At 44.7% G+C, this 27,313-nt stretch overlaps 1 protein-coding gene across 2 annotated transcripts in view; it reads left to right on the top strand.

Moving 5' to 3' along the window:
• Nucleotides 1-1,522: 1,522 nt before the first annotated feature.
• The window catches only part of MGST2 (microsomal glutathione S-transferase 2), a 41,025-nt gene continuing 15,234 nt past the window's right edge, over nt 1,523-27,313 (top strand). For both annotated transcript variants that reach the window (XM_017873662.1, XM_017873661.1), the window contains exons 1-2: nt 1,523-1,834; nt 14,425-14,524. In XM_017873662.1, coding sequence (XP_017729151.1) covers nt 1,777-1,834; nt 14,425-14,524 — 158 coding nt within the window. In that variant the 5' untranslated portion in view covers nt 1,523-1,776. The remainder of the gene's footprint in view (nt 1,835-14,424; nt 14,525-27,313) is intronic.

Raw genomic sequence — 27,313 nt, 5'->3', positions numbered from 1 at the left:
GGGATGAGGAAAGCCCCCAGCTCTGGTTTTTGGGATCTTGCATCTTTATTTTTATAATTTTTTTGAGGCAGAGTCTCACTTTGTTACCCAGGCTGGAGTGCAGTGGAATGATCTTAGCTCACTACAGTCCCAGGCTCCTGGGATCAAGCAATCCCCTTGCCTCAGTCCCCCAAGTAGCTGGGACTACAGGCACGTGCCACCATGCCCTGCTAGTTTTTGTATATTTTTTAGAGATGGGGTTTTGCCATATTACCCAGGCTGGTCTCAAACTCCTGAGCTCAAGCCATCTGACCATCTCAGCATCCCAAAGTGTTGGGATTACAGGCATGAGTCATGGTTCCGGCCAGAATCTGCATCTCTAAAGAGCAAAACAATTGTGTTGACAGAGGGGAGGGGGCTGTGATAAATGGATTCTGCAGAAGAAGCCCCCAGCTCTGGAGGCCTGTGCTCTACCTGGGTGGCATGTGGCTTGTCTGACAATGGTGAGGCCCTGGGCAGGTGTGGTGGCCATATGTGCAGTTTCCTACTAGGGGTTCCACTTAAATATTGGTCCATTTCTTTCCTCAAGGGTCCTCTTCCTCCTCAGAACATCTATCCTAGTTTATTTTTTATTTTTATTTTATTTTTTTGAGGTTCGCAGAACATCTATCCTGGTTTTATTTTTATTTTTAATTTTTTTGAGGAGGTCCTCAGAACATCTATCCTGGTTTATTTATTTATTTTATTTTTTTGAGGTGGAGTCTCACTCTGTTGCCCAGGCTAGAGTGCAGTGGCGTGACCTCGGCTCACTACAACCTCTGCCTCCTGGGTTCAAGTGATTCTCCTGCCTCAGCCTCCTGCGTAGCTGGGACTACAGGTGCGTGCCACAATGCCCGGCTGATTCTTTGTATTTTTAGTAGAGAAGGGGTTTTACCGTGTTAGCCAGGACAGTCTTGATCTCCTGACCTCATGATTCGCCCTCCTTGGCCTCCCAAAGTGCTGAGATTACAGGCATGAGCCACTGCAGCCAGCTGGTTTATTTTTAAAAAAATGGCTGGGCACAGTGACTTGTGGCTGTAGTCTTTGCTACTTGGGAGGCTGAGGTAGGAGGATCACTTGAGCCCAAAAGTTGGAGGCTGCAGTGAGCTATGATGGTGCCACTACACTTCAGCCTGGGTGACAGATCAAGACCCTGTCTAAAAAAATATATAGTAAGATTATTATCAGAGTCTCAAGGTGACAGTGAGAGGCAGCCTGGTGCAGGGGATAGGGCACAATTGGAATCTGCTAGACTGGGTTCAAATCCTAAATCGGCCATTTACAGCGTGAATAAATTAGAACTGGCTTAATTTAGCATTTAAAATTTCATCAGGATTAAGTAAGTACTTCCTTCTCACTCTTTCCACAGGAGGTGAGAAAGGTCTCAGCAAGGCCCGGGGAGGGAAGGGCGTGGGGATGAAAGGGATCCAGAGAGTCTGTGCACTGGCAGAGAAGATAGTGTAACTGTGGCGCTGCGGCTGGAGGGCTGGTCCCACAGTGAGCTGTAGCCCTGCCCGCTGGCCATGGGAGAGGCTTAAAACAAACGCCGGAAGCAACTCCCAGCCCCATAAAGCTCTGTGACCGGCAGCGCCAGACCTGCCTGCCTTCCTGACTTCTGTTCCAGGGCAAAGGTCATTTAGCCGCTTGAATCAGCCTTTCCCCCCCCTTCCCCAACTTTGTTTACCCGATAAGGAAGGTCAGCATTCAAAGTCAAGAAGCTATCGTCCCCTGCGTTCTACAAATAGTTCCGTGAGAAAGATGGCCGGGAACTCGATCCTGCTGGCTGCTGTCTCTATTCTCTCGGCCTGTCAGCAAAGTAAGAGGCATGGGAAGTTCGTGTGTGTGTGTGTGTGTGTGTGTGCGCCTGTGTGAGAGACAGGGCTTGCGGGAGAGAGAGAGAGAGAGGGAGGGGGGGAGATGGGTCCGGTGTTTTGTTTCCTACTTGCCCTTGCGGGTGGCTCTGGGTCCTCAGAGCACAGTCGCCTCAGGGTCACCCATGCTGCCTGCTCCCCTCCTTCCCAGGGGCAAGCAGAGACTGAGAACATTCCAGAGATTAGTTCTCTCAACTGGAACGCTGTGGGGCCTCAGAGCTCAGCGATTCTGCATCATCTGTGGTTACGACCCACAGTCCGTTCAAACGAGCATTAGTAGCCCGCTAACCTGCAGGAAGTGGTGTGAATATTGATTACAAGTGTTCCAAAGGAAACGTGCCTGCTTCTAAACCTGGTTGTGATTTCTTGAACGTTGTTTTAATTAATGTGTTTTCTTAAATAAACTGCCTATGGTGGTATGATTATCAGGCTGAAAAAAACTTCCTTCAGGAATATGAGCTTGAGATTAAGTAATTAGCTCTAAATTTTAAAACAGCTTCCCACTAGGATTATTCAATATCCCGACTGCCTGGTTAAATAGAGGGCTTTTACTCCATGGGAGTCACATTTGCTCAATTCATATTATCTTACCTACAGTGTCAGCTGGGGAAAGGGGTCCCAGTGCAAGAGTGCAAGACTTCTTACCAAGCATGCGTATTTCTTTATATTTCCAAGTGTGCCTGTACCTGGAAATAGGGCCAAGCTGTAGACTGCTCAGGTTACACAAACAGCCAGAAGCAGGAAGGCCTCACAGCTGAGGATCCAGTCCAGGCCTCCATGCACGCTTAATGTCTTGCCTAGCCAGTTTGTTTTGAGATTGTATGAAGATCTTGAACCTTCAGACTCACGTTTTGTGGTTTGATTCACACAATCTGTCGTGGAGAAGAGCAGGATATTTGTTTCTAATTAAAGAAACACTTAGATCTGTTAAAAGGAAAAATCCTAAGCAAATTACATTTAACTGAGTTTAATTGAGCAAAGAACGAGTCACAGTTGGGCATGGGGAACCGGAATAGATTCAGAGAGACTCTGGGGCTGCCACGTGGTAGAAGAAGATTTATGGACAGAAAAAGGAAAGTGACTCCCAGAAAATGGAAGCGTACAGTTCACGATGTATGGAGGAACCTTTAGGCTGAACTTAAAATATGTCAGAAGGCAACTTTAGGCTAAACCTAATTTAACAGGTGTAAGGCGACCCATCCTGACTCACAGGTGCTACCAAACCTGCATGAGCCTTTATCCTAGGCCTGCAGAGGGCACAGGAGCAGGTCCACAGATGTCCCAAGTCTGACAGAGGTGCTCATCCTCCCTGTTTGCTGCTTGTGCAGGAGACTGTGTGAACTGGGGCCAGAATGTCAGGGGGCTGGATGGAGCGGGGAGGTGGGGGGTAGGGGTGGGGAGAGAGGAGAGGAGACTAGGTGAATGATGATTAATGGTAGACAGGGAATATTTAATAAGGCGTTAGGGCTGGGCATGGTGGCTCATGCCTGTAATACTTTGGGAGGCCAAGGCAGGTGGATCACGAGGTCAAGAGATCGAGACCATCTTGGTCAACATGGTGAAACCCCATCTCTACTGAAAATACAAAAATTAGCTGGGTGTGGTGGCACGCTCCTACACTCCCAGCTACTAGGGAGGCTGAGGCAGGAGAACTGTTTGAACCTGGGAGGGGGAGGCTGCAGTGGGCTGAGATCGTGCTACTGTAGTCCAGCCTGGCGACAGAGCGAGACTCCATCTCAAAGAAAAAAAAGATGTTGATAAAGAGTTGAACTCTGTAAAATATTTGAAAAGATGTATTCTGAGCCAAACATGAGGGATCAGTGGCTGGTGACACAGCCCCACGAGATTATAAGAACATCTGCCCAAAGGGGTCTGGCTACAGATTGGTTTTATACATTTTAGGAAGACATAAGACATCAACTCATGTAAGATGTACATTAGTTTGGTCCCAAAAGGCGGGATAACTGGAAGTGGGGCATGGGCTTCCAGGTCATAGGTAGATTTCAAGATTTTCTGATTGGCAATTGATTAAAAGAGTTTATCTACAGACTTCAAATCCATAGAAGGGAGTGCCTGCGTTAAGATAAGGGGTTGTGGAGGCCAAGGTTCTTACTATGCAGATGTAGCTTCCAGGTAGCAGCCTTTGGAGAGAATAGATTGTAAATGTTTCTTATGAGACTTAAAAAGGTGCCAGACTCTGTTAATTCTCTCCTGGATCAGAGAAAAGCCCTGGAAAGGGAAAGGGATTTTCTACAGAATGTAGACTTTTCCCACAAGAGACAACTTTGCAGGACCATTTCAGGACATGACAAAAATATATTTTAGGGTAAAATACTTCAATTTCTTTCAAGGCCTGCTATCTGTCATGTGATACTATACTAGAGTCAGACTGGAATTTGGTGTCTTATTGCTACAAAAAGTCTTAAGTGTCAGTTTTTTAAAGGGAAGGTTAGGGTTAAAGAAACACACACACACACACACACACACACACACAGAGGCTTTACAACAGCACAGGTATGTTGCAGAAACCTGTGGAGGTTGGGGACCAGCTTAATGCCAGAGCCCACCATTGCTTACAGGTGGGGTACGTATAGGTATGGGCAGGAGGGGTTTGGGCAGTATGGTTTGCTGCCCTGGAGGATATTGATAAGATGTTCCTATGGTCAGATGGTTTGGCCAGGGGTGTTCCCTGGGCTCTTTGTCCAGCAGGATTTGATAGGGATATTTCTTCAGTTGGGACTTTGCTTGGCAGGGATGATAAGGATGTTCCTGTGTCTTGTGGTCAGGTGGCTAGGCAGGATGTTTCTCAGGGCCTGAACCCTCATGGCATGCTTCACTTTGACTAAGGTCTGTGAAATGGCAGGGGGCTTGCAAAATGGTGCAGTTTGGACTAACATTAAGGTCTGTTTTAATGTTAATGCTGGTCAGTTGTGCCTGAATTCCAACGGGAGGAGGATAAATGAGGCACGTCTGACACCTTTTTCCCATCATGGCATGAACTCATTTTTTAGGTTAACTCTGGAATGCCCTTGGCTGAGAGGAGGACTCCATTTAGATGGTTGGGTGGCTTAGAATTTTAGTTTTGGTTTACAAAGGATACAGAGAGAGTGTAAGAGGGAGACAGAGAGAGGAAGACACAACCGTTTAGCTGGCATCAGGAACCAGAATTTGCTCCTTTTGCAAATCTGGTGTTCATGGAGTTGGGACACCATGTGGCATGGTTGAAGCAGCTTAGGTTTTGCAGACAGACAGAGCTGTATCTGTTAGTCTAGCCACTTCCCAGTTGGGTGTCCCTGTTCAGGATACACTGCCCTTCAATGTCACCATCAAAGAGAGTTTAATCGGACCCTGGGGAGGAAATCCCACCACAGTGCCTGGCCCCATGTAGGCGCTTAGCACTGGCAGTTCCCATCCTAAGTTCCTTCTTCGAAGAGAGAAGTTTCTGCTGCATGGAGAGGTAGCGACAGGGTGAAGGAACCCAGCTGTGGCTGGGTGGGCATCACAGGGGGTAAGGGGCAGAGAGAAAGCTTCCCCTTCACCCTCAGAAGGTTCACTGAAAATCAGCTGACAAAAGGCAGATTAATAGGAGAAAGGGTATGGCAATTTATTTAAATATGCACAGCAATAATCCAAAGGGGTACAGCAGCTTATATACTGTTCTTCACAGGGGAGGGAGGAAATGAGGAATGCAGACAATTATTTTGAGTGGTAGTAAACGATTATTAGGGAGAATGAATGGGCTGGGAGACAAAGTAACTTGCCAATGATTCTCTTTGGAATTGGATGGGCCAGAGGGGCAGGCTTAATCTGGTGGGAAAGTTCATCCAGGTGTGTGCATTCCTCGGTCTTCTTTTCCACATGAGATAATGAGGTCTGAGGGAGGAGAGGGCAGGCAGTTGTGTTTGTCTTAGGGGGTCTGGTTTCTAGGTAGATAACGGAGATTCAGAGGACTGCCCAGCCTTATCCTGTGCCTTGGTAGAGACCACGGGTTGAGACAGGAAGCAGTGGAGAGGTCACAAAGACCTTGGGGCCGCTTCTTTATTTCAGTCATATTTTGAGGTGCAATATTCTGATTTCCTTCGGGGGTGTTAACAGAAATACCAAACTGTGAAATCTTTTAAAGAGATTTATTCTGAGCCAATATGAGTGACCATGGCTCGGAGAAAACACAAACCCAAGAAACCTTCAGTGGGTGGTCCCAAGGCAATTGGGTTACAGTTTAGTTTTATACATTTTAAGGAGGCAGGAATTATAGGCAAAGACATAAATCAATACATGGAAGGTATCTACTGGTTCAGCCCCAAAGGGTGGGATATCTTAAAGCGGGGGGCTTACAGGTTATAAGTGGACTCAGATTCTTGAATTTGCAATTGGTTAAAGGAGTAAAGCTTTGTTTAAAGACTTGAATTCAGCACAAAGAAATGCTTACATTAAGGTGGTGGCTGGTATGGTGGTTCATGCCTTAATCAAGCACTTTGGGTGACCAACGTGGGCAGATTGAGCCCACGAGTTCAAGACCAGCCTGGGCAACATGATGAAATGCTGTCTCTATTAAAAATACAAAAAATTAGCCGAGTGTGATAGTGCTCACCTGTAATCCCAGCCACTTGGGAGGCTGAGGTGTGAGAATTGCTCTAACCCATGGGTTGCAGTGAGCTGAGATCATGCCACTGCACTCCAGACTGCGTGACAGTGAGACCCTATCTCAAAAAATAAAATAAAATAAAATAAAGAGATCTGTCATGTGATGCTATGCCAGAGTCAGCTGAAAAGTAAGCCACACACTGGGTTAATTTAAAAGAACTGGCCTAATGAGATTTGCTGGCTTGTAGGGTGTGATTTAACCATTGCCTTGCAAGGCCTTAGGTCTTGTCTACAATTTGGTGTCTTCTTACTGCAGCTGGCTTTGTTAGTCTTATGATCTCCATTTTAACCTCAATCCTGGGCAGTTGTGCCTAAACTCCAAAAGGGCGGGGGCACAACCAGGTGTGTCCTACCTCCCTTCCCCTCATGGAATTCAGTTTTTCAGGTCTCTCTGGGATTCCCTTGGCCAAGAGGGAGTCTGTTCAGTTGTTTGGGGGCTCAGGATTTTATTTTGGTTTCTCCGCAGCACATGTGTATCTCTGGAGAAAGCTAGGGAAAGAGGAAAGACAGGCAAAGCAAAAGATTATTATCAAGAGGTTTTAATGAACTCATAAGAAGGGAAATAAAGTTGAAACTACAGAAAAGAAGGTGAAATAGCACCCCACTCTCATCATATAGTCATCATATACATGTATATTTTTTTTAAGACAGAGTCTTGCTCTGTTGCCCAGGCTGGAGTGCAGTGGTGTGATCTCGGCTCACTGCAGCCTCCGCCTCCCAAGGTCAAGCAATTCTCCTGTCTCAGCCTCCCAAGTAGCTGGGACTACAGGCACGCCACCATGCCTGGCTAATTTTTGTTTTTGTTTTGTTTGTTTTTTTGAGATGGAGTCTCACTCTGTGGCCCAGACTGGAGTGTAGTGGTGCAATCTCGGCTCACTGCAACCTCTGCCTCCCGGGTTCAAGTGATTCTTCCAGCTCAGCCTCCTGAGTAGCTGGGACTACAGGCACACACCACTGCACCTGGCTAATTTTTATATTTTTAGTGGAGATGGAGTTTCACCATGTTGGCCAGGCTGGTCTTGATTGCCTGACCTAAAGTGATCCACCAGCTTCAGCCTCCCAAAGTGCTGGGATTACAGGCACGAACTACCGCACCCGGCCCCACTGTCATCATATTATTCCAAAAATAGCCATGGTCTTTTTGAGGCCCCTGACCTGAGAGAACAGAAGGGCTTCTCTCTCTTTGGGCTGGGGGTGAGCCCAGCTGAATCCTCTTTCTTGGGGCTGGGCTGGGAGTAGGTGGGGTATCTCAGTACCTCTTCCATTTACTGAAGCTCATTCCTCACACTTGCTAGTGTCACAAACAGATGCCCACTGGGTGCAATTAGCATAGGAAAATAAGGCTTTTTTTTTTTTTTTTTTTTTTTTTTTTTTTTTGAGAGACGGAGTCTTGCTTTGTCGCCCCGGGAGCTGGAGTTGGCAGTGGCCAAGGATGTCTCAGGCTCACTGAGCCAAAGCTCCGCGCTCCCCCGGGTTCACGCAAAATTCTCCTGCCTCAGCTTCCTTGAGTTAGCGTGGGACTACAGGACGCCCACCAGGTCACCACGGAACTAGTTTTTTTTGTTAAGAGTTTTTAGTAGAGACGGGGGGAGAGGGTTGTCACCATATGTAACAGACCAGGAATGAGTCTTGAGAGATCTCCTGACCGTCGTGATCCCCCAACCCGTCTGCGCCATCGACCAAAGTGGCTGGGATTGAGCAGGAGCTTATGAGGAACCAGCCCCCCCTGGGGGCAACAAAATATAGCATTTTTAAAGCTTGCTTACTACCAGCCTCATTTTGAAGCTCTAGTCTCTTGTGCATTACTAATTCATAAGTCTAGGAGCACATATCTTTCATTATTTCCATTTTATAGGTGGAAAAAAGAAGACGTGCCAAGTATTTTCCGCAAGGCTGTGAATCATGTTAGAAGCAATGGTAATAGCAGGTCCAGAGTGGCCAAGTCCTCATTTCCCCCTCAAAGAACAAATCCCTTTAGCCGGGCCCATGAATCATTGGCCTTTCCAGATTGATGCTGCCCTGGAGGGATGGAGCCCAGGGTTGGAGACAGTCAGGGCCCATCTGTACATTCCTTCTCCTCACTCTGCTCTCTCAGGCTGCAGTAGGAATGAGAAAAACTCCAATCCCAAGCATTTACACACTTTTTTTTTTTTTTGACTCGGAGTGCAGTGGTGTGATCTCAGCTCACTTCAACCTCCGCCTCCTGGGTTTCAGCAAATCTCCTGCTTCAGCCTCCCGAGTAGCTGGGACTGCAGGTGTGCACCACCAAACCCAGATAATTTTTGTATTTTTAGTAGAGATGGTGTTTCACCATGTTGGCCGGGCTTGTCTCAAACTCTTGACCCTAAGTGATCCGCTCGCCTCAGCTTCCCAAAGTGTTGGGATTACAGGTGTGAGCTACTGGGCCGGCCAGCATTTACACACTTTAGATATTCAGTGACAATGTTTAAATCCTAAACAACAGCTTTTTGTAGCAAAAGGGGATTAGTGGAATGGAAGAGCCTGCTTTGAGAGCCCTTTCTACACCAGGATCAATATTGACTTCTTATGAGAAGGGAGGCCATATAGGAAACACATTGCCTCTAATACTCTAACACAGGGAGAGACCCAAACTACACACTTGGTGTGGAATTTTAAAAGGAAGCCATTTTTAAAACATTAGCACATAGGAAACAGATATTGAGGTACTAAAACAAGTCAGACAAGGGGATAGTGGGGGAGACAACTGGTAAGGAACTAAAACTGAAAGAAATAATGCGAAGGGAAATAATAAGTGCTGTAACCCAACTGAACGTGGGCTCATTCACCCAGCACACAGAAACAAACACAAGCACCAGGATTTGCAGTGACAGAAAGGGAGGCATTGATTGCAGGGTGCCAAGCAAGGAGAACTGGGCAGCTAACGCTTAACACCCTAACTCCCCAATGGCTTTCCGGCAAGGGTTTTACAATTTTATTTATTTTATTATTATTTGAAACAGGGTCTTGCTCTGTCACCCAGGCTGGAGTACAGTGATCCTGGCTCACTGCAGCCTTGTCCTCCCAGGCTCAAGCGATCCTGCCTACTCAGCCTCCTAAGTAGCTGGGACTACAGGCGTGCACCATCACCACACCTGTATTTTTGTATTTTTATTTTATAGACATGGGGTCTCACTATGTTATCCAGGCTGGTCTCAAACTCCTGGGCTCAAGCAGTCCTCCTGCCTCAGCATCCCAGAAGGATTACAGGTGTGAGCTACCACACCTAAATGGGTTTTTAAAATTTGTTTTAAAGAGATAGGGTCACACTATGTTGCCCAGGTTGGTCTTGAACTCCTAGTCTCAAGGGATCCTCCTACCTCGGCCTCCTAACATTCTGCATTACAGGAGTAAGCCACCAGATTTGGCCCAAGCAAGGGTTTTTAAAGGCAGGGGTACATTTCAGGAAAGCAGAAGGTAATAGAAAAATAATAAATCAATACTTGGAGGTTATACCTTGGTTTGGCCCCAAAAGGCAGGATATCTTGACACAGGGGCTTACAGGCCACAGGTGGATTCAGAGATTCTTTCGTTTGCAGTTGGTTAAGGGAGCAAGGCTGTGTCTAAAAACGGGGTCAGCAGAAAGAAATGTTAAGGTTCTAAACTAAAAAGTATCTGAGACAAGTCTCAATCAATTTAGAAAATTTATTTTGCCAGGGTTAAGGATGTGCCTGTGACACAGCCTCAGGGGGTCCTGACAACATGTGCCCAAGGTGGTCAGGGCACAGCCTGGTTTTATACATTTTAGGGAGACATGAGACATCAATTCATCTATGTCAGATGTACGTTGGTTCAATCCGGAAAGGTGAGACAACTCAAAGTGTGCATCCAGGTCATAGGTAGATAGGAGACATTCTTTTGAGTTTCTGATTAGCCTTTTACTGAATCAAAGGAAGCAATCAAATATGTATTTAAGGTGGGCGGATCACTTGAGGTCAGGAGTTCAAGACCAGCCTGGCCAACATGGTGAAACCCCATCTCTACTAAATATACAAAAAACTAGCTGGGCGTGGTGGCACATACCTGTAATCCCAGCTACTTGGGAGGCTGAGGCAGGATAATTGCTTGAACCTGTGAGGTGGAGGTTGCAGTGAGCTGAGATCACGCCACTGCACTCCAGCACCAGTGACAGAATGAGACTATCTTATTTAGGAATAGAATGGGAGGCAGGTGTGTTCAATGCAGTTTCCAGCTTGACTTTTCCCTTTGGCTTAGTGATTTGGGGGTCCCGAGATTTATTTTCCTTTCACAAGGTTTAACCTGTGTGTGTGATTCTCTGCAGGCCCCTCAGGAGAAGATTTAGAACAGGGAATGGTGGTCAGAATTCAGTCCTCAGTTCCGCTTAGCTGAGGTCTGTGTGACAGTGGTCAGCATTTTCCATCTGGTAGGGGTCCTGGTTTCTGAGAAACAACTCAAGAACCTATGTTAAGATGTTGCCTTTAGTTTCTATAGGGAACCGAACATCTTGTAACTCTATCTTATTTGGGTGACTATTATTTAAACTATTATTACCTTCTCGCTTAGCGGGTCTGAAGGCTAGCAAGGTGCTTGGAACTTCCCTTGAAGGAACTCAAGAGTTTTTTTTTTATTTCCATGCTTGAGGTGGCTGGCAGGTCCCTAAGAGTGTTCCTTGCCCTGTCTCAATGCCAGAAGTTTATTATGGGGTAAAAAGAGGAAGTTAAGGACAGGAGGCAAGACCTATTGAGGGCTTAAAAACTGACAGAGGAGGAAGTGTGGATGCGGAAGTGAAAGAAGTCCACAGAACTCATCACAAGATGAAGGTGGACCCAGGCATCAGAGTTGATTATCTAATGAAATGAAGGAGAAGAAGGTCATAATGTTTTATAACAGGGAAACTTCGGCAGGCAGGGAGCCATCATCCCCAAAGTTACCTTGTACGGGGTGTCAGAGCCCTGGCAATGGAAAGTGATTGGCCCACAGGGAGTAAGAATTTACCGACAACAGTATAGGTTTGAATAGGAAAGTTTTAGTAGATTGAGAGAAAGCTGCAGAAGAATGCAAGGGGCTGCCTTAGCGAGAGGACTGAGCATGCCGGGGGTGGTGGGGGGCGGATTTTCCTTAGGGGTATTTATGGACCTTAAAGCAAGAGCTTAGGGGTAATTTGGTCCATATTAGCCATGTATGTCATGATGAATGATTACATTTGTAGACATTTTGGTGTCGTAATGTCAGCAAGGGTTGCACAATGAGTTTCGTCATGCATGCATTCCAGAGACGTATAGAGGTAGAGAAAGTCTAGTTACGTATAAATTTTGGAGAAAGAAGCCTGAAACCGGCTTTAGATATAGGGAAGATCAATTACTTCTAAATTCCTCAGATGAGGAGTTCTGCCTCTGGATGGTCTGCTTCATGGGCACCAGGTGGTCTTTACTCTCTTTAGTGGCCCCTCCCTCCTGGCCTCCTCATCTCCAGGCAATCTTTATGTCACTATAGATTCATTTGCATTTTGAGAATTTTATATAAATGAAATTATATGGTAGTACTCTTTTTTGAAAATCCTTGCTTTCATTCAGCATAATTATTTTGAGATTCACTCATTTTTGGGGGTTATCAATAGTTTATTCCTTTTTCTTATTGTTAAGTAGTATCCCATTGTATGGCTCTATCGTGATTTATTTATCTACTCGCTTGTTGATGGACACTCATATGAGTCAGGGTTCTCCAGAGAAACAGAATCAATACATACACTCACACATATACACACACGGAGAATTATTTTAAGGAATTGGCTCACACAACTGTGGGGGCTGGCAAGTCTGAAATCTGCAGGAAAGGCTGGTAGGCAAAAGTTGATGTTACAATCTGGTGTTGAAGGGAGACTGGAGGCAGAAGTCCTTTCTCTTTGTGGGACCTCAGTCTTCCCTCCTAGGGCCTTCAACTGATTGGATGAGGCCCACCCACATTAAGGAGGGTAATCTGCTTTACTCTAAATCAATTGATTTCAATATTAATCACATCTAAAAAAAATACCTTCACAGCAACATTTAGGCTGGTGTTTGACCAAACAGCTAGGCACCATATGCTAGCCAAGTTGATGCATAAAATTAGCCATCGCAGAGTTGTTCCTGTTACAAACAAAGCTGCTGTGAATATTTGTGTACAATTCTTTGTACTGAAGGAAATAAAAATATTTTACCCAAGATAGATTTCTTTGACAGATTTTGAAATGGCCCTGCAAAGCTGTTTTTTTGTGGGGGAACTTTGCATTGTGGAGAATCTCCATTAATGCAGCCAGGCCTTCCCTTGTCCAGATCTGGGAGAGATTAATGGAGTCTGACACCTGTAAAGATCTAGAAGGAACGCTTACCATCTATTTTCTCTGAGGGACTGCCATCTGTGAGATTTCATCTGCATGACATGACCCCCTTGGCTAGCTGAGCCTCCTCTTCTTCCCCTCCCATATCCTGTCTTGCCACTAAAACCTGACTTACCACCATAATCTGTTTTTTTTGGCCCTGTTCTGAGCCTGCATTGTTTCTGTGAACCCAAAATATCTGATAGGTCTCAACCAATTTAGAAAGTTTATTTTGCCAAGGCGAAGGACACGCCGCCCGTGACACAGCCTCAGGAGGTCCTGATGACATGTGCCCAAGGTGGTCAGGGTGCAGCTTGCTTTTATACATTTCAGAGGGATATGAGACATCAATCAATATGTGTAACATGTACATTGGTTTGGTCCGGGTATGGCAGGAAAACTCAAAGCAGGGGCTTCCAGGTCATAGATAGATAAGAGAGAAAGGTTGCATTCTTTTGAGTCCTTGATAAGCCTTTCACTGAATACACAATTTAGTCTGGCTCAGTGAATCTGCATTTTTTTTTTTTTTTCTGAGACGGAGTTTCACTCTTGTTGCCCAGGCTGGAGTGCAATGGCGTGATCTCGGCTCACCGCAACCTCTGCCTCCCAGGTTCAAGTGATTATCCTGCCTCAGCCTCCTGAGCAGTTGGGATTACAGGCATGCACCACCACGCCCGGCAAATTTTTTGTATTTTTAGTAGAGACAGGGTTTCTCCATGCTGGTCAGGCTGGTCTGGAACTCCCAACCTCAGGTGATCCATCCACCTCAGCCTCCTAAAGTGCTGGGATTACAAGCGTGAGCCACTGACTGGCGCATTTTTACACAAGCAATCAGATATGCATTTGTCTCAGGTGAGCAGAGGGATGACTTTCACAGCACCTGTGAAGATAAGCTTTTCCTTGTGGGCAAATTGTGCTTTGTAGCTATCTTATTTAGGGATTAAAATGGGAGGCTGGTTTGCCCGCTGGAGTTCTCAGCTTGACTTTTCCCTTGGCTTAGTGATTTTGGGGTCCTGAGATTTATTTTCCTGTCACATTTCTGTAACCTCAAGATGGCATATGAATTTCTGTACCTCACTGTGGGGCTGCGTCTTTGTTCTGAAGGCTGCTGTGTATGCATGTAAAATAAATGTGTGTGATCTTTCTTTTAACTTCTGTTAATTAATCTGCCTCATGTCAGTGATTTTCAGTGAACCTCCAGGGGGCCAAGGGCTTTGGCCCCTGGAGTATGGACATACAATTTCGTTTCTCTTAGGGAAATACTTATGAGTGGAATGACTGGGTTATACATTGGAGGTGTGTCTAACTAAAAGACTGCCTTCCAAACTGTTTTTCAAAGTGGTCGTACCATTTTACATTCCCAACCAGCATTGTATGAAAGTTTCAGTTGTTCTCATATCCTCTCCTGTCTGTCTTTTTTAATTGCTATCATCTGTCTTTTTGATTTTAAACATTCTAATAGGTATGTAGTACTATCTAATTGTGATTTAAATTTGCATTTCGCTAATGACTGATGATGTGCCCCATCTTTAACGCAACATTTCCCTTTACTTGCAGGTTATTTTGCTTTGCAAGTTGGAAAGGCAAGATTAAAATACAAAGTTACACCCCCAGCAGTCACTGGGTCACCAGAGTTTGAGAGAGTATTTCGGGCACAGTAAGTAATGCTTCTTTTACCCTTCATGGATCTGTGCCTTTCATAGAGACACAATTCCTGACTAGGGGAAAGGGGTATGGAGAAGACCCTAAGTTCATGTGCAATATCTAGTTATAACAAGTCACTCTTCGCAGCCAAGACTGTTCTCAGAATCCATAAAGTTTGAAGGGTTCGGGACATGAAGCCTCTGCCCACATGTATTACCAATTCAGCAGGGTGTATTTACAGAAAAGGCTGGGAGGATCTCAGGAGGGACTGCTGTGTCTCCCAAGCAGGGTCACTGGGTCAAAGAGGCCCCCTGGAGCCTTGTGAGACCACAACAATCTGAAGTTGGATTAGCTATGCTACAATTTTCTATCTTATTTTTTCCTCCCTACTTCAAAACAGAGGTAGATCAGGATTAATCTTCTGCCAGTTTCTCTGTGAACCATATCTTAAAATCAGAAACCTGTAAGAATGAGAAAGCTTGCCAGCTCACATGCATGCACCATGTTTTTGATCATCTTGTGCTCTTGTTTTTTCAGACCCACACAGAATGTTCCACCATAAACATCATGAACTTGCCTGCTGTAAGAATGCTAGGGCGTCCTTTATATTTCATCCCCCAAAATAAGTGCTTTAAGAAACATTTCATGCATCACTACTGATATATCATTGGGTTCTTTTGTTACAATCTTGGGATTTTTCGTTTATGTTGACTAGTGAGATTGGCCTATACTTTGCCTTTCTTGTCTGGTTCTTGTCTCATTTTGATACAGATGAACCTAGTCTCAACTGAGTTGGAGTTCTATTGTTCTCGCAGTAACTTTTTTTTTTTTTTTTTTTTTTTTTTTTTTTTTGAGACAGAGTCTCCGCTGTGTCACCCGGCGCGCGCTGGAGTGCAGTGGCCGATCTCGAGCTCCTGCAAGCTCTCCGGGTTGCACCGCCATTCTCGGCACTGCCTCAGCTCGGAGTACGCTGGGCTACCAGCGGGCGAGCACGCAACCCTCGCCCGGCTAGCATCTTTTGTATTTTTTTAGTAGAGACGGGTTTCACACCGTGTATAGCCAGGATGGTCTCGATCTCCTGACCTCGTGAGTCCGCACCGTCTTGGCCTCCCAAAGTGCTCGGCGGCGTTACAGGCTTGACGCACCGGCGCCCCAGGGCCAACCTTTTTTTTTTTTGAGACGGACGTCTGGGCTCTGTTCTGTCCAGGCTGGAGTGCAGCTGGCGCCATCATCGCTCACTGCAAGCTCCGCCTCCTGGGTTCACACCATTCTCCCCCCTCAGCCTCCCGAGCAGCTGGGACCACAGGTGACTGCCACCACGCCTGGCTAATTTTTTGTGTTTTTAGTAGAGACAGGGTTTCACCGTGTTAGCCAGGATGGTCTTGATCTCCTGACCTTGTGATCCGCCCACCTTAGCCTCCCAAAGTGCTGGGATTACACCATGCCCAGCCTCTTAGAGAATTTTAATAAGGTTGGAAGAGTGTATTCCTTCAAGGTTGTGTAGAACTTGCCTTAAAATAATCTGGGCCTGATGTTTCTTGTGGAAAATTTTTAAATTATGGGATTTGCATTCTTTAATGATTATTGGACTAGGCAGGCTTTTTATTACATCTTGAATCAATTTTGGCAGGCCTTGGTCCTTGAGATGATAACAATGGTCTCTTGATTACCCACTTGCTCCGAGGAGGGTTTTACAGACTACTCCCTAGGCTTGAAAGTGTGGGGTGAATACCACCAGGAGTTCACGAGATAATTGTAAGAGGTGTGTAGTCTTGGTTTTAAATGACATTGAACTACATGATGAGAAGTCATTCTCATCTCAATTATCTTTGAATCCTTATGGTTATATCAAGTGGAAAGTATTGCTTTGGAGCCAGCATGTCCCACACCTCAAAATTAATGTTTATTTTTATCAAAGTTATACATGTACATGATCTGAAAATAAAGTGGAATTACAGGTTTTATGACAACAAATAACTCTTCCTTGTCCCTACCTCCCCTCACCCTCTATTCCTAGAGATAACCCCTTTTGACTACTACTTTGAGCGTTTACTTCTGTATTTGTAAACATTATACTTTCACTGCTATTTATTGATTCACAAATTTTAGACATTGTCAATTGGCTTCTTTTAATGGAAGAAAGAATTTCATGCTCCTTTACTTCCTCTTTTCCTTACCTCATCCTTCCAGTAACATTATATCACTCTGTTGAGTTAAATCAATAGCCAATGTTTATATTATTGTGATTAAGAAAATAATGTTGAAAGCAGGGCCATATAGTATACTGTGGTTACATTTCCTTCTTGTGCAAATTTTTTTTCCTAGGGTTAATAATTGTCTCTTTATTTCTTTGTTTGCTTAGTTTCATGCCCAAATCTTCTGCAGAACTGAAAATCTCCTTTCATTACATTCAAATGCATTAGATAATCTAGTAATACGTTTTTCTGTCTTGTAGTCATTTCTGCCTGAGTCCTCCACTTTTTGCTCCAAGCTGTGGGATGCTCTTGGTGCTTGCTGCACAGCTGCTGTCCTGGGACTTCCTGTCAGCATCCTAGAAATTTCCCTTATACTCTCCTGATTTGGATTTCCTGGACCTCCTGTTTTCCTGTTTATTGGCCTTCTCTCTTATTTTAGTGAAGTATGCCCTTCAGAAGCTTCCTGAGAGAGGGTGAATGTTTGGTAAAGTTTCGAGACTTCACATATCTGAAAATGCACCTTTATCTTGCCTCACAGTTAAGGGATGGCTTGGTTACGTACATTTCTGTATTAGAAATCCTTACCCTCAGAGTTTTTGAAAAAATTTGCTCCATGACTTCCTAGTTTCCGTTGATATTATTGAAATATTCTGTGCTATTCTGATTCTGGACCTTTTGTTTGGAAACTATGGAAGCTTCAGGATCTTGCCCGGCCTACTGTCCCAAGATGTTAATAGCATTGTGCTTGTTGAGAGACTTTTTCTTCACTGTGCTCAACCCCAGGTGAGGCCTTTTCACAGCCTGAAAACTCCCGTCCTTCTGTTTTAGAATTTTTTTTAGTTTTAAGACAGGGCCTCACTCTGTTGCCTTGGCTGAAGTACAGTGGCACGATCTCAGCTCACTGCAGCCTTGACCTGCCAGGCTCAGGCAATCCTCCTACCTCTGCCTCCTTAGTATCTGGGACTACAGATCCGTGCTACCATGCCCTGCTAATATTTGTATTTTTTGGTAGAGATGAGATTTCACCTTGTTGCCCTCGAACTTCTGGGCTCAAGCAATCTGCCCACCTCAGCCTCCCAAAGTGCTGGGACTACAGGTGTGAGCCACTACTCCTGGCCCAGAATATTTTTTAATATTATTTTTTCCCCCAAACTTCCTCTCCTTCATTTTCTCTGTTCTTTCATTCTTAAAACACACACTAGTTGTGTGTTAACCTCCAGGACTGATCCTCTAGTTTTCTTTTATCTTCAGGTTTTCATATTTTTGAATTTTTGTTCTTTCAGAGGAATTTCCTCAACTTCTAACTTTTTACTGAAATTTCAGATATCATAATTTTAATTTCCAGTAACTTATTTTTATTTTCTGATTGTTTTTTAGTTGTTGATACTGATGTTAAGCCATCACTTTTTTATTTCATTGATGCAGTTGATTCTCTCATATTTGAGGATTTTAGTTATAATTTAAAAAATTCTCTGTAACATTTCTGTTTCTTCCAAGTGTCTTCTTGTATTTTTTGGCCTTTGTCTTTCATTTGTATTTATTATTTACCCATTAAATATTTATTGAGCACCTCTGTGTACTGGGCATTGTTGTCATAGCTTGGCCTAGATCGATGAACAAATCTGACAAAAATCCTTGCCCTCTTGGAGTTTGCTGAGGAAGCCAGAAAATAAACAATAAGCAGATGATATTATAAGAAAATAATATAAGCTGGGTATAGTAGCTCACACCTGTAATCCCAGGGAGTCAGGAGGCCCAGGTGGGAGGACTGCTTGAGACCGGAAGTTCAAGAGCAGCCTGGGCAACATAACAAGAGCCCGCTCTCTCTATTGAAAAATAAATTAAAAAATTAGCCACGTGTGGGTGCATACCTGTAGTCCTAGCTACTTGGGAGGCTAAGGTAGGTTGAGCCCAGGAGTTCAAGGCTTCAGTGAGCTATGATCATGCCACTATACTCCAGCTTGGGCAACAGAGAAAGACCCCAACTCAAAATAAAAGAGAACATAATATATTATGTTAGAAGGTAATTAGTGCTAAAAAAAAGAAAACAAAAAAAGATAGCATTGTAAGAGGGTATGGGATGGGTTCCTGGGGGGTGAGTTGGTGGTTTGTGATGTCCAGTAGGGCCATGGGTGTAGGTCCTACTGAGAAGATGGCATTTGTGAACATGTAGAGAAAGAGCTCTTGGGTCAGAGAGAATAGTCAGGGAAAAGCCCTTAACTGGGGATACGCCTAGTGGGTTAGTCAGGAGGTCAGGGGGCTGCAGAGGAGGAGCCTGGTAGGGAGTGGGAGGAGGTCAAGTCAGAGAGGTCAGAGATGGCTGGGTCACACTGGCCCTTAAAGGCCACTGTAGGGGACTTTGGCTTTTCTCTGAGTGAAATGAAAAGTCATGACGGGGTTTAAAGCAAAAGAGTGACATGATCTTATCTTTTAAAAGGAGAATCCTGTTTGCTTTGCTGAGAAGAGTCTGTATGGAGGCATTGGTAGAAGCACACAATTCATTTAGAAAGCTATAGCAACATTCCAGGCAAGAGATGATGGTGGCTGTGTTGCAGAATTTTTGCTCCTTAGTTCAGCTAAAACTGGGTTCCTGTCACATGGCCAGGAAAGATTAGGCGTGCTGACACATTGAAGGATGAGTACAGCAGAATTTATTGGATGTAAAGGAAAAAAAAAAAGGAAAAGAAACTCTCAGCAAAGCGAGAGGGGGTCCTACTCACAGGCCCCTGCCTCGTAGGTTGATTCCAGGTCACCATCCATGAGCTGGAGACCAGGCTCCTCCCCCTGCACAGGGTGCGAACTTCCTGTGGCTCCTCCCCGTTCCCCCAGTGAGCATGCGGGCTTTATTCAGAAAGAATCAATGTGGAAAGGGTGGGTGAACAGGGGCAGTTCTCCCTCAGGGTGGCGGGTTTCATCCTGGATGAGCAGTCCGGCCTTTCAGCCTTCAGGCTTTTTTAGAGTTGAGGGTTGGGTTTCACCAGGGACCCTTGGCTGTCTTCTGTCTCTGTCAGCTAGAGCCAGGGAGATAGCAGTGAAATGATGGCAAGTGGTCAGGTTCTGGATATATTTTGAGGGTAGACTCAATAGAATTTTCTGACATAATGAATGTGAAGTGTGAGAACAGTCAAGAATGGTTCTTGGATTATTGACCTGAGCATTCATCCCAAAGGATGATGTTGCGATGATCTGAGACAGAGAAGGCTGCAGGAGAAGCGGTTTTGGGGAAGTATTAGGAGGTTCGGTCTTGACGTGTTGTGTTTGAGATGTGGCTTATGCTACCATCAGGGAGAGGCCTTAAGCATTATGATTTACTAAGCTATTTGGATGGTTTATGATTGCATCATAAACTGACAAATACATTGTTGGTTACACCTCCAAGTAGAGAGGCAGCTGGATAAACAAATCTGCATTTTAGGAGAGAGATCTGAGCTGGAAATATAAATTCAGGAGTCATTGGCACAGGAAGATGATTTACAGCCATGAGACTGGATAAAATCACTTAGGGGAGTGTGTAGGTGTATTATTCTGTTTTCACGCTGCTGATAAAGACGTACCCGAGACTGAGCAATTTAAAAAACAGAGAGGTTTAATTATACTTACAGTTCCATGTGGCTGGGGAAGCCTCACAATCATGGAGAAAGGCAAGTCACATCTTACATGGATGGCAGCAGGCAAAAAAAAGAGAGGGCTTGTGCAGGGGAAAATGCCTCTTTTAAAAGCCATCAGATTTTTTTTTTTTTTTTTGAGGTGGAGTCTCACTCTGTCGCCCAGGCTAGAGTGCAGTGGCCGCAATCTTGGCTTGCTGCAACCTCCGCCTCCCAAGTTCAAGCAATTCTTGTGCCTCAGCCTCCTGAGTACTGGAATTACAGGTGCCTGCCACCATGCCTAGCTAATTTTTCGTACTTTTAGTAGAGACAGGGTTTCACCATGTTGACTGGGCTGGTCTCGAATGCCTGAACTCAGGTGATCTGACTGCCTTGGCCTCCCAAAGTGGTGGGATTACAGGTATGAGCCACCGTGCCCGGCCTAAAACCATCAGATCTTGTGAGACATATTCACTGTCACAAGAATAGCATGGGAAAGACTTGCCCCTATGATTCAATTACTCCTGCCAGAACCCTCCCACAACACGTGGGAATTCAAGATGAGACTGGGGTGGGGACACAGCCAAACCATATCAGTAGGTAAAGAAGAAAAGAGGACTGAGCCCTGATGGCATTAGGAGGTCAAGATGATGACAAGGGTCCTGCAGAGAGATCTGAATAAAGGAGATCTTAGGGGGGGGTTTTACCCAAACATCAGGTGTTAATAATTCCCAACTGGCTGTTAAGAAAGAGGCATTAGAGGGTGATGTGGAAGCTCCATGTGCATGGCTAGGGCTTCTGATTGGTCAGGAGGCAGCTTTTTTCTGGAGAACCCCCAAAGTATCCGTAGGTAATCTTTCTGGTACCACTTGGTTTCTCTAGAGAAAACTCTTTAAACCTCCTTCAGCAGTTGAAGGAAAGCGGGTTGGAGATAGGATGATAGGCCTGACTTTTGAGAGTGCAGTAGGTAAAGACAGGAAGGTTTTTCGACTGTGCAGTGTGCAGCATGCAGATTCTAACTGTTTTCAGGACAGAATTTTACCCCTACCCTCTATTGTTCCTGAAGTCCCCAACAGCCTCTGGTTCTGTTTCTCCAGGCAATAGACCTCCCACCTCTTGTGATGGGAAGCAGGGTGGGTCTCAGGAGTGGGAAGCATAGGTGGAGGGCAGCTAAGCCCTCCTTATTCAGTCTTTCAACCACTCTTATGTTCCAGCCTTTGGCCTCTAAGGTACCTGGGTGCCCAATTCCTGAGCTGCTTTTGATTCTGGGGTAAGGATGGTCTCAGTCTTCATTGCTTCTTGTTTCAGCAGGCACGTAGGTTTCGGCTTTCTGCACTCTGCCAGTCCAACCACTGTTCCTCCATGTGCTGTCTTTCTTGCACAAATTTGCTAATGTCTCTCTTCCACTCTTGAGAGCTTGTTTGGAGATTCTAGCAGGAGGGCGTAGCTACTCATATACCCTTGACTGAAAACTGGTCCTCCTGTATCGAGGATGGCCGTCCTCTTTGACTGAGCATGCAGCTTTGGGAGGGACACACATGGAGTGGGGAGGGAGGAAGGGAACACCCACCTAGCCAGCCAGATCAGCTGAATCAACCCTGGCAATTGATGGGGTGACCAATGTTGCAGCCAGATCACCCTCACTTCGTCTCTCTTACTCTTGTGATCTGTTCTCATTCTCTTTGTTCTTGATTACTCATATCTATTTTTTTTTTTTACCAGCATTTTAGTGAAGCTTCAGAAGTGAGAAGAAATGAATATGGGTTCTATCTGCCATGTTTAGCAGGAAGTCATCCACATGTTTTTGACATCCTGTGCACATCCATTTTCCCTTGTCAACAAAAAGAGTCAAACTCTATAAAATATTTAAAGAGATTTATGTATGTATTTATTTATTTTTTAGACAGAATCTCACTCTGTCACCAAGACTGGCATGGAATGGCGCGATCTTGGCTCACTGCAACCTCCCCTTCGTGGGTTTAAGCAATTCCTTTGCCTCAGTCTCCCAAGTAGCTGGAATTACAGGCACGTGCCACCACACCTGGCTAATTGTTGTATTTGTAGTATAGACAGGGTTTCACCATGTTGGCCAGGCTGGTCTCAAAGTCCTGACCTCAAGTGATCCACCCTCCTTGTCCTCCCAAAGTGCTGGGATTACACGCCTCACGTGATCCACCCTCCTCGGCCTCCCAAAGTGCTGGGATTACACGCCTCAAGTGATCCACCCTCCTTGGCCTCCCAAAGTGCTGGGATTACACGCATGAGCCACCACACCCAGCCTGAAGAGATTTATTCTGAGTCAAATATCAGTGATCATAGCCCATGCCACAGCCCTCAGGAGGTCCTGAGAACACGTGCCCAGTTTGGTTGGGGTGCAACTTGACTTTATACATTTTAGGGAGATATGAAACTTCAATCAAATCCATTTAAGAAATACATGGGTGGCCGGGCGCGGTGGCTCAAGCCTGTAATCCCAGCACTTAATCGGGAGACTGAGATGGGCAGATCACGAGGTCAGGAGATCGAGACCATCCTGGCTAACACGGTGAAACCCCGTCTCTACTAAAAGTACAAAAAAACTAGCCGGGCGAGGTGGCAGGCGCCTGTAGTCCCAGCTACTCGGGAGGCTGAGGCAGGAGAATGGCGTAAACCCGGGAGGTGGCGCTTGCAGTGAGCTGAGATCCCGCCACTGCACTCCAGCCTGGGCAACAGAGCGAGACTCCGTCTCCGAAAAAAAATAAAAGTACATTGGTTTTGTCCAGAAAAGTGGGACAATGTGAAGTAGGGTGGGGTGGGGCAGGGGCTTCCAGCTTAAAAGTAGATTTAAAATTTTTTCTGGTTGACAACTGGTTGAGTTTATCTAAAGACCTGGGATCAACAGAAGGGAATGTCTGAGCTAAGATAAAGGATTATGGCAACCAAAGTTCTTATTTGCAGAGGAAGCCTTCACATAGTAGGCTTCAGAGAGAATAGCTTGTAAAGTGTTTCTTATCAGACTTAAAGTCCGTGTTGCTGTTAATGCTGAAGAGGTATAAGGGGTATGTCCGACTCTCACTTTCCATCGTGGCCTGAAACAGCCTCTCAGGTTAAATTTTAAAAGAGCCCTGGCTGAGGAGGAAGTCCATTCAGATGGCTGGGGGGCCTTAGAATTTAATTTTGGTTTACACCCTATTTGACAGAGAAAGAATCTCATGCTCAGAGCCTTCAGCAATCAATAGTGTCTAACTAGAATTTAGTAACTTTTGTTTTCATTGAGTTTATTTTATACTTACCCTTTATTTAGAAAGTTATACTCTTTCTGCACTTGTAATGATATAAAATTTGTTTTTTCCTAATTTAAGGAAGAAGCTGATTTGTAGAAAGATAGTGCTACATTAAAAGGCTAAAACTTTGACGGTGTTAGATTAATGCTTGAAGTTTGGGAGGCACTATGCTATTTATAAAAATCATCACAAGAGGAAATTCCAGATCTTCCCACTTTGTCTTTCATGATCTGAAAATTTCTTGTTGGGAACTACTGGGTATCCAGTAGGCTAAGTCCCTGGGCCACTTCTTGGTTCTATTTTTATTCTCATAGTTTCCACAAATTTGACTTTCTTTGAAGTTATTTTGCTCTCCCTCCTCTTCTATATCTGGAATCCTCTTGTCCCAGGAATAAAACTGAACACTACTTCCAAGTATTTCTCTCCAGTTACTATTTATAAAGTGAGTACTGTATACAAACCCAGTTTCCTTGTTAGAAATGTTTTGCTTTGTTGGATTAATCATGGTAGAACAGAGAGTGGTTAAAAAATGACGATCAATAATCAGGACAGATTTGGAGCCAGGAAATACCTTGAGCAACCACACAGCAGTTGTTCTCCTGGTTTCTCACTGAAGAATGATTGGGGATGGCTCCACTCCATACTTCGAATTTCTTTTTGAATTTTCCACAGCCCTAGCCCAACTTTTGCCTTAGATTCTAAGGTGTAGGATAAATCAGGCCAAACCAGATCAGAGTCATTGCTTGCAAAGCCATTTAGACTTTCTCTGAAGTAGTTAGAGCAGAATTCCCTGGAATAACAGTTCAGTCCAAAGCCTACTTGGTTATCTGTTCTTTTTCCTGGAGGAGGAATGCACTGTCTTTTCTGGCTCTCCTGGACCAGAAGCACTGGTTTCCTTTTGCCTCTTTGGAAGGACTTAGAGCTTAGAGGTCTGGCCTTTTCCCTACTCTTTTCTCCTGCTGATTTTGCCCTTAGCATAGCCAAGAAGCCCAAAGTTATGACTAATTCTATCTTTAGGTGGACCTCGACATCTCATCAGCAGTCACTTCGAGGTTCATTGATCCTAAAGGACTGTTTCTTGTTCGAAGGTCATCTCAGGCTAGGTATCTATTTGTGAGCAGAGCTGATGTGGAGTCCAGCCTTTCTGAGTTACTAGCCCTGGGCTCCTTAGAATCTCCACCCACTTTCTCTTCCCTTCCTTACAGGAGACGACTTACAGATGACAGTCTCTAGAGTCTTGCTGTCTTTCACAATTTTTTAAAATTGTGAAAATAGTAACTATAATTTCACTAAGGACCATTCCTTTATGTTATTGCTGAACTTAGAAAATTCTATCTTGTCTAATCTGAGCACCTTGATCCCTTTAGAGGAAAGTCATTTTATAAAATCTAAAAGTAGATCCAAGTAATAAATTGATCTTCTTGCAATTTAAATATATTTCCTCTGATTCTGCCTTCACTGGAAGGGGAGAATAGCTGCTGACCTCACTCCTTTTCATGTGCTGAAAGACCATTATTAAGCATCTTTCATCTTTTGGATTTTGAGGCTAGATAGCACTAATTCTTCAGCTTTTTTTCTCCAACCATTTAGAAATTTTGGTTCTCTTTAGACAAAAATTTTTAATATTCTTTCTAAACCTGGAGTCTAGATGTATATCTAGTATACTAATAATGCTTTCTTTGGTGCTGGTAAAGACAGAAGAATTGCCTCTTAGTTCTTGCGAATGAACTCCTATTTGCTTAATGCTGAATTATTCAGTTCCTATTCCAAAATTAACCTGCCACAAGGCACAGGTAAGCCTAATCATCGTGGATCTTGGTACCCTTTAGAAATATTAGCCTCTTCTCACTCTACTGTGATTCTGTTTTTTTTTTTTTTTACATTTTATTAACTTTTAATGTCATTTTGAATTCTGATTCTGAAATTTGGAAATTAAAACGAGTGACCTTAATGCATGTCTAAAAACTATGGAGAAAGGAAAATTTACAAGCATAGTGATTTCTCAGATATTCTGCAACTATAAGATTACATTAATGTGGGCCACTGACTTTTGCAATGAGTGGAAAAAAGTAGAAGAAAGAGAGACAGTAAACATATTCCTATTTTCTTACAAGCGTAACCATCATGGACAATAGCAGAAAGCACTAGATGCCCTTATCCCCTGACTTATTATAAAGGGCTAGGGGCTGGGTACAGTGGCCCATGCCTGTAATCCCAGCACTTTTGGGAGGCCAAGGTGGGTGGATCACTTGAGGTCAGGAGTTCAGGACCAGCCTGGCCAACATGGTGAAACCTCATCTCTATTAAAAAATAAAAAAATTAGCTGGGCGTGGTGGCACCTGCCTGTAATCCCAGCTACTTGGGAGGCTGAGGCAGGAGAATCATTTGAACCTAGGAGGTGGAGGTTGCGGTGAGCTGAGATCACGCCACTGCACTCCAGCCTGGGTGACAGAGTGAGACTCCATCTCAAAAAAAAAGAAAAAAATAAAAAGGGATCTCCCAAAATGACAGAGTGACTCTGTGTGATGAGCTCCTCAAACTCCAGTGTCCTTGCAGATACCAAGCAGCATCTGTCACATAAGCCGGGAGATTCTCCAAGTGATCAGGGGACAAGAAGGAGCTGGGATGCGGAGGAAATGCAAATCTCCCTTCCCTGCAGGCTCTTCGTGTTCCCTACAAGCAGCACCACTGAAGGGCAGTGGTGGGACTCATGCCCTCCTGCCACCTGCCGCCACATACCTATTGTGTCCCCACTTAGAGTTACTTGACAAGGAGCAATTTAGACAGTTACACATCTCTATAAAAAGATTAACTCCAGCAACCTCTCATCCCAAGCCTTTTCTGAGCATATTAACCTGTTGCTCTGATCCCAGTCAGTGTAATCATCCAAAAGACCGCCTGGGGCCAAAGTCAGAAGACCAAGGCCAGGTCATCCATTCAGAGTGCAAGTGGCTCATGGCAGTGTGCAGCCCACTGCTTCAGGAAGAGTCACCTAAACAAGAGGAGAAAGAATCAGGAGCAAACAAAAAACCTACAAGAAGCAAACCTCCTTTGAATTGCTTTGTCTGTTTTTATTTAGAAAAAGATCTACTATGAGCATGGCATTAGAAATGGCTTATGAGGTTTTCCCTTAGGAGAATGTTTCATATTTTCTGAACAAAGTTGTTGCAAGCAAAGTTGCATATTGTGTTCATTGGACACCGTCAAATAGAAAATATTCATAAAAGTTTTAGGCCACAGGTCTCCCAAGTGATGTGCCCACATTGAAGGAATACACCAAGTAATCCACTGGGAAGGTGAGGAAAATATTGGAGCATCTGTTTATACTGATTCTTAAAATCCTATCCTTTAATTTAAAAAAATTTTTTTTTGAGACAGAGCCTTGCTCTGTTGCCCAGGCTGGAGTGCAGCAGTGCGATCTTGGCTCACTGCAGCCTCCGCCCCCTGGGTTCAAGCGATTCTTCTGCCTCAGCCTCCTGAGTAGCTGGGACTACAGGCACGTGCCACCATGCTTGGCTAATTTTTGTATTTTTAATAGAGTCAGGGTTTCACCATATTGGCCAGGTTGGTCTTGAACTCCTGACGTCAAGTGATCCACCTGCCTCGGCCTCCCAAAGTGCTAGGATTACAAGCATGAGCCACTGCTCCTGGCCCTAAATTTTTTTAAAAAAATTTTATTGGGGGGGGGGGGTGGGCACAAAACCCTTAAATCCCGACCTTTTGGGGGGCCCGAGACGGGCGGATCACGAGGTCAGGAGAT

Source organism: Rhinopithecus bieti, unplaced genomic scaffold (assembly GCF_001698545.2).
Source record: "Rhinopithecus bieti isolate Rb0 unplaced genomic scaffold, ASM169854v2 scaffold_7985, whole genome shotgun sequence".
NCBI classification, from domain to species: domain Eukaryota; kingdom Metazoa; phylum Chordata; class Mammalia; order Primates; family Cercopithecidae; genus Rhinopithecus; species Rhinopithecus bieti.
The sequence above is the reverse complement of the archived record's forward strand: the minus strand, read 5'-3'. Positions and strand labels throughout refer to the sequence as shown.